The 13,004-nt window shown below is 35.3% G+C and overlaps 1 protein-coding gene across 1 annotated transcript in view; it reads left to right on the forward strand.

Moving 5' to 3' along the window:
- The window catches only part of CCDC186 (coiled-coil domain containing 186), a 39,621-nt gene that overhangs the window by 17,133 nt on the left and 9,484 nt on the right, over positions 1-13,004 (forward strand). Inside the window, exons 3-11 of the mRNA XM_015815827.1 lie at positions 2,955-3,081; positions 3,692-3,820; positions 4,065-4,277; positions 5,903-6,022; positions 6,609-6,713; positions 8,225-8,323; positions 8,496-8,582; positions 10,480-10,496; positions 11,954-12,209. Of these exons, the coding sequence (XP_015671313.1) occupies positions 2,955-3,081; positions 3,692-3,820; positions 4,065-4,277; positions 5,903-6,022; positions 6,609-6,713; positions 8,225-8,323; positions 8,496-8,582; positions 10,480-10,496; positions 11,954-12,209 (1,153 nt within the window). The remainder of the gene's footprint in view (positions 1-2,954; positions 3,082-3,691; positions 3,821-4,064; positions 4,278-5,902; positions 6,023-6,608; positions 6,714-8,224; positions 8,324-8,495; positions 8,583-10,479; positions 10,497-11,953; positions 12,210-13,004) is intronic.

The raw sequence follows: 13,004 nt of genomic DNA on the forward strand, positions 1-13,004 counted from the left end.
GCAGTTGACAGTGTCAGTTTGCAATTTATGTTCCATAGTCTTTTCCATTCTTCCAGATTTATATTTCGGCCTCCTGTGGACATTTCTAGTGATGAAGTTCTATGAAGATGAACCACATTGTGGCCACATCATTTTAGTGGCACTTCTATTGGGCAGATAGAGCTTGAAAGTTATAAGAAGATAGGAAAAGAAAACAAACTTTAGTATTAACCAAAGAAGAGAAGATATGAGTCTATTAAAGATGGGTTTAGACTTAAGTCTCTTGCTCAAGAGAAGATACCGAGACTACTTCTAGGCCTGAGACTAGTAATCAAGATAAGAGTGTGTAATAGCCGAATAATTATTTGCCCCTATTCCAGCATTTAATACCAAGCAGAAGTCTTTTGAAAAAAAGTAGAACATTATAGTGAAACTTTCTTCCCATCATTTGACTTCTTATCCCTGTTGCTGACCTGTTCAGTTTGCATCAAATTTTACCTCAACTTAGCTCATGTTCCAAGTTTTCAAAGATGCAGAATTCTTGTAAAGATGAGAAGTGTGTTTTTTGTCGCAGTGTTTCTGTATTGGCACTTGGCAGAGTGTTGACGCTGATTTTACATTTGATCTCGGAAGTGGCATGAGTACAACTAAAGTGGTATTTTCAAATGAGAAATGCAATGCCAAGACTGTTTGAGATGGAGCTAATTTAGCAGTGGGAATAATTTCTGCATATTTTAAATCATAGGCTAACTTTGTCATAATTTATATGTTTACTAGACAACTCAAGGTCTGTTGGATGATCCTCTCAGAGATATTCCCTTACTTAAACAGAAACACAGAATGACCACTGGTGGGCAAAAAATAGTAGGAGTGTGAGCAACTTTTGACTTCCTACTAGCTTCCCCATTGATATTACTTTTGGGAAACTGGCAGAGAGTAAGAAATCATTGTTCTCATTTCTGAGATGACCTGGGTAACTGCCACTTTGCTAGGCAGAGAGGGGACAAAGGAAGCTGTGGACCATGAAGAAAACTACACCCCCCCTGGTCCTAATCTGGTATGCCCCCAGGGCCTCATCCATCCAGGAAGAAGAGGACTCATCTATTAGCCACTGGCATCCTTAGCCAGCCCTATCTCACCAGCAAGCATCCAAGTCACTTTCTTGCCCTTCCTTTGGTACCTGCTGCTGTTAAAGAGAGGTCATGTTTCAGCCTTGGCTTCAAAGCAACCAACTGCAGCTCATCTATTGGGCTTTGTTGCCAGTTGATTGGACATAGGGGCCAGAGCGGGCTAGAAAGAAGGCAAGGATATATCCTTCCCATCTTCCTATGTGCAACACAACCTACAGGATTCTGGAAAGTGTAATTCCAAGGCACGATGGTGATGAAATGATCATAAATTTGCCAAATTTCAATCCCACTGGAGTATTGGAAACATTCTATAAGTTAGCCCATTTTGAATCCAGATTCAAAACTTGTTGCCTTATGAGGCACCATTTCACCCATTCGAAAGTTACAGGCACAGAAGTTTTAGTAGTATATAGGTAATGCATGGCAGGACGAGAAGCAATGGGTGGAAACTGATCAAGGAGAGAAGCAACTTAGAACTAAGGAGAAACTTCCTGACAGTTAGAACAATTAACCAATGGAACAACCTGCCTCAAGAAGCGGTGAATGCTCCAATACTGGAAGTTTTTAAGAAGAGACTGGATAGCCATTTGTCTGAAATGGTGTAGGGTTCCTGCCTGAGCAGGGGGTTGGACTCGATGACCTCCAAGGTCCCTTCCAACTTTACTACTACTACTACTACTACTACTACTACTACTACTATTATTAATATTAATATTATTAATATTATTATTATTATTATATTTGTAACAGCTGTGGCACATTGTTCAAATTTGAAGAACCCTGCATATACTGGTTCATCCACAATAACAGATTTTGTATGAAGTGGGGATGTTTTTTGGTTTGTTTCCTTAAAAATGGTTGAATCTAAAAGGCAACTTTGGTGTGAAGATAGCAATTCAAGTGAAACAGCTGGGTTCTTAATGTTCTTTGAATATGGCTTTCTTCTTATATGATGTTTTGTTATCAGACTAGGTAACATCATCAGCACTCTGGCATAGGAAAGTGGGATACAGGGTGTCCTATCAGCCCTGTGCGTGTTTGGGCAGGATCTGTGACATTTTTTCTTCTTTGATTGGTGGCAAGCTATTGCCTGCTCCTTGTTGCTGTGATTAGATGCTAGTTCCTACTTATCTTGGGAGTTGGTTAATGAGGATGTGCTCTGGGCCGTCTAGCCCTTCTTTTGAGCTTTTGTTGTTGCTTTTGAATTTTGAAAAATAAATGGAGTTTATTTCTATATGCTTATTAATTGTGAATTTGTCAGAGTGCCAAGCTTCTAAGAATTCTCTTGCATGGAATTGAATTCACAAGAAAGGAAGGAAACAGTGACATACTACCCTTCTTAGACATACTCATAAAAGAGAAAATAATGGTAATTGTAAGACCAAGTGCATCATAAAGCAACCCCATTTTAATCGAGTACTCAACCACCTACAGGACAGAAAAGTTCATAACAACCCTATTCAGATTACCAAAAATGATTGTGGTAATCCAGAACTCCAGGAAGGAGAAATAGATTACCTATACAACATGTTCCAATTAAACGGATACCCTGCAACTTCATTTTAAAAAATGCCTATTCATGCAACCAACCAGAATGCTTTTCCTTGAAGGTTACAGTTGGCTCTATGGTTTCTGTTTGTAGAGGCCAGGTCTTCTTTACCAGGCCTTTTATTAGGCCGTTTCAACTTGTGGGAGTTTCATTGTATTTTATTGTTTTGGGGGAAGTGCACCACAGATCTTAAATAAATCTCTTGATCTGTGTTGCAGTTTCAAATAGGGGAAAAGGGCCGTGTTCACAACTGTTTACATTGCCTCATCAATTATTTTAATTGTTTTAATGGATAGATTGATTAAAGAAAACAAGAAGCATCAGGAATTAATTTTGGACATTTGTTCAGAAAAGGACAACTTAAAGGATGAGCTGAAGAAGAGAACAGAAACTGAAAAGCAATATCTGAATATAATTAGACAGGTAAGAGTTTTATGCCGATCCAAGTTTAGTGTCCCTCAGGAAATGTGTATTTCTATATATAGCCTTAAATTGATCTTCAGAAAATTGGATTTCAGATTATTCTTTCCACAGTCTAAGACCAATATTTTTTTTTCTGGTGGACTAAATGGTAGTGATTTCTTTTTTCAATTGCAGAGCAAGGTTTTCTTTCAGAAAGGAAAGGAAGTGACAATTCATTTTCAAGCCTTGCTGGACCACATTTAAAACAATATTTATATGCTTTATTTTTGTCTTCCCATATCGCCTGTTAATTTTTCTTTGCTTTCCAATTGATGGTTCTGAAATTTCTGAACCCATTCCAGCCTAGATCCTAATGGATATTCAAACTGTTCCACAACTAATTTTTTTTGAAAAAAATAATGTATTACTCAATAGGTTATCACTGCAGAATTTGTTATATACATATTGGTATGTTGGGTTCTTATTCTTATGTTTAATTTTTTTCTAAGGTATATAATTGCAGAAATTATGACTTCTAAAGTGTCTGTTTTTTAAAGGTTTTTCTTCAAGTTTTACATATTATGTAGTTTACATGTACGTATACCTACTGACATTTGTTTTCACTTTATAGCTGGAAGTCAGAATAGAAGATGTCCAGAAAGAAGCTAAAACAGTTAAAGATAAACTTGTATCTCAGGATGCTGCTGCAAAAAACGCTATACAGCAACTGCACAAAGAGATGGCCTTTCGTACAGATCAGGTGATTAATCAGGTTATAATTTCCTAGCTTAGAATATAAGCTGTTTTATTCCAGTCACATGTTTATGTTATCTATTCTAAATTACTGGGAGCCAAGTTAATAGAAACAAGTTCCCTCTCAATTTTCTGTAGGAAACTATGTATTTTGTAGTCCTTCAATTGATTTTTTTTTACTTTCCTTGGAGAAGAAAACAAAAATTTGCTCTCATGTCTAAAGTAAATTTTGTAATATTTGGTATTCTAAGGCAAACAAGAAATGTGAAGAAGCCCGTCAAGAAAAGGAAGCTATGGTCATGAAGTATGTTAGAGGAGAAAAGGAGTCTTTGGACCTCAGAAAGGAAAAGGAGATCCTTGAAAGAAATCTGAGAGACGCAAACAAAGATATTGAAAAGCATACTAACAAAATCAAGCAGCTTTCCCAGGAAAAAGCAAGATTGCACCAACTATTTGAAAGCAAGGTATGCTATTTGCACTGACATTCTTTTGGTAGTCACCTCGAATACCAAAAATAGGCAAACATGATTATAACCATTTAGTGGTTCTTGCACATGAAGTGGAGAAAGGAGTTACATTAAAATGAAGCAGAGGAGAAAAGTTTCAGCATATTTATTTTATATATATATCTGTGATGAACTGGATTCTTTTGGGGACTCTTAAAGAAAACAATTACCATGAATGGAGGACCATGCCTAAACACAGACTGATTCCTATGATTGATATGGTCCCACAGAACTATTGATTATCCAGAATTCAAGCCATGGGGATATTTTTAAAGCAAGCTATGGGATTCAGCTATCACCATTTGAGCCTTCCTAAACTTGTAAGATGCTGGCTTTATGTCTATTCTTTACCTACCTGTCCATCTAGAGTACTTACCCACCCACCTACCTACTTACCTACCTACCTACCTATTTGCCGTAGAGTACCTACCTACCTACCTGCCTGCCTGCCTGCCATTAAAACAATCTCAGTAGAAGAGCAGAAAAATTCATTACAGGAACCTGCCAGCCAGATATAAAAAGAGATATCCACAATCTTCAAGCATACATTCATTATATTATATTGCTTATCTTCATTTATGCAAATAAATAATATTCGAAAATCTGAATTTCTATCTGTGTTACTTTCTCAAGTATTTTAATTTTTCTTAATTTATGGAAGATGGAGCTAAGTCTAGTTACCTGCACAATACTTGTGGCAATAAGACTCTATTGTTATTTATATGTCATGTCTAATTTTATTAAGGTAACTAATATTTTACAGAATTAGAACTATTTCACTATAAAACAAAGAAACAAGGAATGCTATGGTATTGTAAAGTGATAAGTTGAAAAAGGACTTACTTCATATTTTTCAGCATAGTGAGGAATTTGCTGCCCCCAAATGGTGAAATTTGAATTATGTGCAATCTAAATTATGTTTAAAGGCATGTTTACATGTGAGGTTAAAAGTGTTTGTGCTTCGTAACAGAAATAAAAGCCTAATTGATCAAAAGGCTGATTTACATAAATAAAGACCCCCTTCTGCCTTTGCAATATTTTTTCAATGTAAGATTTATTTTTCTTAAAACAGAAAAAAAAGGAGTTACCACACTGGAGATAGCTAAAATCAAGGTGAGGGGAAAAAATAACAAGTGCTTTAATAAATTCAGATGTGATACCATTAGATTTTATGTTAACATCTGTAGCTTTGACAATATTATCAGTTTTGAAAGAGGTAACAAAATTGTTTTTATTGACTATGTTCAAGCAAAGCCTAAATGGTCATCTGCAAAAATGCTTTAATTGACATTCCTGCAGTAATTAGTCACTTCTAATTCTACAAATCTTTGATTAACATTACAATATCAGTCATATCACACTGTACATTCAGGTCTTTGCAGGAATTAATATTCCATTGTCACTAGCTCAATAGATGCAGGCAAGTAGATTTCTTAAAAATCAAGAAAATCTAGGTATTTTATGCTCTGCTCTATTTAATCCATTATGATTACATTTTTTGTTTGCAAAATGATAAAGTAAACTTTTTATTAGTTCATATATGCTCAATTAACATCAGTATTCTAAAATTATCCTTTATAAAGGAAAATGAAACCACCAGAATGTCACGAGATATAGAAAAATTAAAAGAAGAAGTCAATTCTTATGTGATCAAAGTAAAATGGGCTCAAAACAAATTAAAGGCTGAAGTGGATTTACACAAGGTCAGTATGTCTAATTTTATAAGAGACCTATAAGGGTTTTAAGATCATTTGCTTGTCTAGGAATTTCTTGTCTAGATCCTTTATTTAATTTGTAAATAAAATTTTAAAATTTTAATTTGTAGGTTACTGAATGGAGACCACAACTTTTTGGAGGGGCCTCAGGTCTTTACTTGGCCCTTTTAAAATAAGACATAGATACTTGAAAATAAAATGATGTAACTAATTTAATCCTTTCCATGCATTTATTGTTATTTTTTTATCTTTGTCACTTTAAACCAGGGGTAGTCAACCTTGGCTCTTTTATGACTCAGCTCAGGAATTCTGGGAGTTGAAGTCCACGAGTCATAAAAGAGCCAAGGTTGACTACCCCTGCTTTAAACATTCTGGGCAGGGAGATAGATAATAACAATGAAAATAAAAAAGATTCTACATGCATGGCTTTGGATTTACCATAGGTGGGAGCTTCTCATTGGGGCTCTCTGTTCCACCATGAATTGAAATAGAATGCTATCATTTTTGTTAGGTTTTTAATCTACCAATGTTCTTATTTTAATTACTAGTAAGTAATTATTAAATCATTTTCTAGGAAACCAAAGATCGCCTTAAAGACGCAACAACAAAGTTAACTCAGGCCAAGGAGGAAGCTGAGCAGATACGAAAGAATTGCCAAGAAATAATAAAAACATATCAGGTATGAGCTAATTTTGCTTTCATATAAATGTTTTCTTGCAATATAGAAAGGTAATTTTCTGTCTAAAACAGAAGAGTAATGACCTATGATACACACATATCATGGTTTATATGGGATGATACAAAATATTATGTTATTTTAATCTAATATAGACTTGATCCCTATGCCAAATAAGTTATAACAATGTCATGTGGCATCACTAGTTCATCTTTTCTCAATATCAAATTATTTTCTTAAAATAGGCAATTTTATGTACCACTTAAGACAGTGGTGCCGAACCCATGGCACGCGTGCCAGAGGCGGCACTCAGAGTCCTCTCTGTGGGCACGCGTTCCGTGCCCCGGAGATGGCAACCGTCCCTCTTCAACCAGCCGCCCGATAACTCACCGAAGTCCCACATGGCTGGATGCATCCCAGCACCCATGTGCTCGCTGGGCTCTGTGTGCAGGGGCTGATGGTATCAGGCAGCAGCCACCCCGGCCCCTGTCTCATCTTGCCCTGTGATAATGGCACCCCCACCCTGCCTCGCCTTGCCTTGCCTTGCCTCACCCTGCAGGACGAACCTCCTGCCCACCACCTCACCTGCCAGGACCCCCTGGATCTCCCCCAACCCTGCCCGGCCTCCACAGGCAACCCTCTCCATGAGCAACATTGAGGTGATCACGCCCACCTTGGCCAGACCCACCCAGTCTGCCATGACCATCACAGCCACATCCATTCAGTGGGCCACGCCTACCTGGCACCCGGCGATAAATAAGTCGGTTTTGGGTTGCAGTTTGGGCACTCGGTCTCTAAAAGGTTCGCCATCACTGACCTAAGAGAAGCCCAGTTTCTGTAGTTAACTCAGTTGTAGAAAGTATTGAATTCTTTTAAAAAAAACCTCATTATCTTATTTGTATTATTAGATTTAATATTATTCAGTATTAATCAATATTAATATTCAAACTGATCTTGAGAGGAGCTAATATAATTTACAGGAAAATCATGCTAACATTTCCAGGCGGGCAGACATCTTCACATAGAGAATAAACACGTGTTCTTGATTTACCAACTGATGTTGTCTCCATTTATTGTTGGAGATACTGATCGTTCAAGGCAGCTTTACATTTAATAGATCAAGATATCTGTCATGTATTTGCATCTATTTGTCCCACTTTCAGTGCAATGTGTAAAACAAGTTCAGTCATTCCACAAAGTCCCACATGTTTAGAATGTGAGGGAGTGTTTCAGTCTCACTACTTGCTTATTTCTTGCTGGTATGGAAAGCAGCTATTTGTTTCCAAAGCTGACTTACTAAAACAAACAACTTTTAGGTTTACTGTAAATGAAAAAGAGAAAAATAAATTGTGCAATGAATAGGTCTCAATGATAGATATTTTAATGTATAAATTACACCATCAAGATAGTTGAGATAATATTTATATAGGTATAAGATTCTGGAGAGGGCATTTAAGTCTGCTTCATAAGCTCATCTTCTATGTTTTTTCAACTTTAAACTGTAACGCTGTTAGGAATCTGAAGAAATTAAATCCAATGAATTGGACCTAAAACTTCGACTTACCAAAGGAGAACTGGAGAAACAATTGCAAGAGAAATCTGATCACCTAGAGGTAAAACGTATTACTTGCATCAGTTTTTACTTTTTTGTGAAAATTAAATATAGCTGCTAGATTATGACAAAAAGAGATCTGATAAAAATCACATCTAACAGGAAGAAAGCTGAAAAGTCATTCCTCCAAATTAAACAGAGATATGTCTTGGGATTTTTTTTCCCTTCCAAAGGTCCATCATGCCAAGATAAAAGAGCTTGAAGATGTGAAGCGAACATTTAAGGAAGGCATGGATGAATTGCGAACGTTAAGGACAAAGGTAAGAAAAGGGAATTGCCTTTAGCTGCAAGGAGAATGGTGATGTCAAGGATTCTTTAACTTTTCTAGAAAATGCGTACATATAGTTTGTTTATTTATTTATTTATTGAAATTATACATCTATGCATCTATGCATGGTGGCCTATATTGTGATAGATAGATAGATAGACAGACAGACAGAATATCATGAAAAGCAAAACACTTCAGTGTAGCCAAGGTTTTTAGTGCCCTAAATTGCAGATGATCTGTGGGAGAGCAACCCCATCCAGAGTCAGAGATGGAAAGGCTCCAGAGTCAAGAGCCCTAAAATTACTGTGAAGGAGCCTTGATGCTATCAATTGGATAACCCAGGGCAGAGATGTACTGTTGAGTGGCCTTAGTGAATTGATGTTACTTAACTGTGTGCCAAGAGATGACCTAACTCAGCATCATCATTTGGATATTAAATAAAAATTAGGAGAGTAGCAAATTGAAAGGCAACCCACAAGGCAAGGGCCTAATGCAGATGTACATGTTGAATAGTTAAACCTTTAAGTGTGTTTGCTTCTGCAAATTAGGACTTGAAAGCATTTATGAAACTATGAACTCTAAAAGAAGAAGGTTTCTTCTAGAGTTCACATGTGGAAGAGTTATTTTTTCTATGCAAATTAAGCTATTTCTGAAATTACACTACAGCCATAAGTTCAGGGCAATGCTTAGCTTTTTTGAGCTTAAATCTAAGAATTATAAATGTGAGCCAAAGTCCACCTACAAAGTCAGTATTATAAGTAAAGTTAGGGATAGTGCAAAATGTGATACGCTAGGCCAGGGGTAGGCAACCTTGGCTCTTTTATGACTCGTGGACTTCAGCTCCCAGAATTCCTGAGCCAGCATGGGAATTCTGGGAGTTGAAGTCCACGAGTCATAAAAAAGCCAAGGTTGCCTACCCCTGCGCTAGGCTATTGGAAAGGTATTCTGTTTTATGAGCTATTTAATTTTATGCATTCCATATACGTAATTATCATTTATTGCTGAAGTCTAAACCTATTGTGGCAACCTTCATTTCCTGCTCTTCTGTTAAAAATGTGATTCTCCTGAACAGCAGAGTCTTCAAAATCTTAATACAAGTCGGATAGCTTTGTGAAATATTTCAGTGTTCAAAAGCTTGACAGAATCGCCAACTGCTAAATTAGATCTAATTGTTGCTATTTGAACTTTTATCGCTTCGTTTTTGTTCATTTTGTTAATTCTGTAAAATCAAGGAGTGGAGAGGTAAGGGTGGAAGACTCAGTAACCCTTTCTAAAAATGAAATTTTTAAATAAAAGTTTATGCTGTAAAGATGTAAATGCAAAATACTTCAAAATACCCAATAATATGAATAGATTTTCTCCAATTTGGAGGCTAAAACCACACAAAAATTCAGTTTTCCATTTCTAGAATGATCAGGTCACATATAGCAGTCCTTTTTTTCTCTTGTAAAAATGAGGAGATTCAAAGCTACAATTAATTTAGATTAATTGTAATTTATGTCTGTATTATAATAGTTATAATAATTAATAGTTAATAGTTAATTAAAATATGGGACCTTATAATTGACAATTCACATTTGGCTTCTTTTGACAAATTGAGATTTATCAAGGTAACTTATTTTGTGAGATGAAAGTGAAAATTTCCAAAATAGTTCTGGGATCTCTTAGAAGAGAAAGCAGCAAATGATTCTGAAAGAGAAAGTAGGCTGAATATTATCTAGCATGCCTGTTCTAACAAGATATTTTAATGCCCTGAAAAACTAATAAAACATATTATATAAAATGCTATTTAAATTTACGAATTAGCTTTGTTTATTAGGTCAAGTGAAATCTTCTACTTGCCAACTCTTGTCTTCTACTTAATAGTTTTATGTCTCTTGAATAATTAGCTGTCTTCCGACTCTAAGTATTAAACGATCTCTTTCACTTTTGACATCTAGTCGACGTCCTCGTTGTAGTTTCCATATTTTCAATTTAAACATTAAGAAACAAAATAAAATTTGTTACCTTATTAAAATGTACACCGGCTTTCTATTTGAAACATTCTGTTTGGTGCAACAAAATCATCTCCATATAATTTAAACAGTGGTTTTTAAAAATAAAATTAACTTAATTATGTACATCAAAATACCAAGCAATACTTTGTTGCTGTTTAATATAGGTGCTCCAGATATTTCAAATTTTGAGTACCCTTTTTCATGTTTAAAATGGTCTGATTCAACCATTCTCAAAATGCTTGCATGATATTTGAAGCAATTTATGTTTTGAGTATGAAAGAATTGTTTTGAACTCAAACCAGGGTATTTTAAAGTCAGAATGCTATTGTTTAATACTTCTAAAAGTTTGTTGCAATGCAATGTAGGTTTGTGTTTAAATTCTTGTATTTCAAAAGGAAGAAAGATATTACAGTTAAGCTAATACTAATTATAAAAATGATTTATATTTTTATATATCTTTAATTATTTAGGATTTTGTTATTATATTTCTATAAACACATATGCCTTTATTTATGACTAAGAACTCTGGCTGGTTCAGCTATTTGAAATGATATGATCTCATTTTTGAAATAAGAATGATAAACATTCTCGTTTTTGTGTGTGTGTTTATCAATTTATGATGAATCATTCTTAAAAAGTTAAAATCAGAAGAGATCTTTTGAGTAACATTTGCAAAGATAAATTTTATTTTATCTTATGGTATATATTTTAATAAAATGTACCATAACTTTTCTGTGTATTTTATAACATATTAAATAAAGGCAACTATTGTTTAATTGGAGAACCACCATATAACTCACAGGTTTTATAAATGATAATTATCTGTAATGTTTCAGTGTCACTAATTTCCTTTTGGATTTGCAATATGTAACATAAGCATTTCTTGCCCATTAACACTGAAACCCATTTCCACAAAATATATTGTTGGGGTGCTTGCAGTTTGAAGCTGGTGCGTAACTGCTTCATATTAGAAGTGACTCCTGTCATTAAACACATTTTGCTTTAGAAGTTAAAACTATTTAATTGCTATGAATCACCTCATGTCCTAATTTTCTATAACCACTTCCTTAAGTAGGTAATAAATATCTTATATTTGGAACAGGCCTTCACATACCAAGATTTGGTCCAGACCAGTTTAACTGGTCTACTATTGTTTGAAACATTTTTGGTTTGTTTTTATTGTCTGTTTTAACCAAAAGAAATTAGGGTGGGATAAGGGTACTAAGGAATGTCAGGCTGCAGGCATTGGTGACTTGTTTTCAGCTGTACATTTTGTATTTGCCCAGTTGAGCTAAACCAGAAAGAGAGCTTTGCTTGCTTGGTTTACTCTCCATGTTTTATTCTTTAAAATATACATTTGATTTAGAGATGAACAAGAAATGAACTCTTGGAAGGAAGAAGTGGATAGTCTGAATACACTGCTTAATGACTTCCAGAAGGACATAGATGGCAGCCGTAAAAGAGAATCTGAGCTGTTGATGTTCACCGAAAAGCTAACCACGAAGAATGCCCAACTCCAGTCAGAAACCAACTCCTTACAGTTGCAGCTTGATAAGTTAACCTTCACGGAAAGAGAGTCTCAGAATCAGCTGGAACTTGTTAATCAAGCAAGAGATGAACTGGTAAATCAAAGTGCTAGTGAAATATTTCATTTTTCCTCTATTACCACTACCTGCAATCCTGTGATTGCTGTGGGTCAAGGAGCTCTCCCAAAATTGCATTTGGTTTCTCCTGGGCAAATTTGTTCCATTTTAAATGGTTTTCACATTAATCCTAGAGTTCAGTTTTCTCTTTATCAATAGGAGTCATGTCTTGCTTGCATTTCATTTCCGTTTGTTCACATAAAGCAATAACATAACAATAAACTTTAATTCCTTTGTGCCTGTAGGGAACTATGAACTGCCAATGGAGAATAAATAGTTATCCTGCAAAATGCAACTTTTGCTTGTAGGGTTTAGGATATGCTTTATGACTTGCATATGGTAGGGCAGGGTAACCCTTGGTTTGAATCTCTTCCCATGACCTTAAGCAAGCAGCAAATGTATTTTTATACTATGTAGTGTTTATCGATTTTGACCAACATTGGTTTAAAAGAGTTTTATTTTATTCTGTTGTGTTGCTAAATTTAGTTTTAATGTTTTCTGTTCTATAGACCGTTCCTGAACCACCCTATAAGGGTTACATTTCTACATAACAATTGTGCTTATTTTCTGCTTTTCATGATAAATCCATGTTGCTAAAAAAAACCCACCAAGGAACAATCTATTGGCCTGAAACAAATTGAATAGGATGAACCAGACAAATCATTCAGCAGACCAAAACATTGCAAGCTGTTCTTGAATCTCTTTTATTTTAAAACAAAACAAAACAGTATTTTAAATTATATGAAATACTGTGGAAAGGAAATGCTGATTATA

This window comes from Protobothrops mucrosquamatus, unplaced genomic scaffold (genome assembly GCF_001527695.2).
Source record: "Protobothrops mucrosquamatus isolate PMUCROS unplaced genomic scaffold, P.Mucros_1.0 scaffold378, whole genome shotgun sequence".
NCBI classification, from domain to species: domain Eukaryota; kingdom Metazoa; phylum Chordata; class Lepidosauria; order Squamata; family Viperidae; genus Protobothrops; species Protobothrops mucrosquamatus.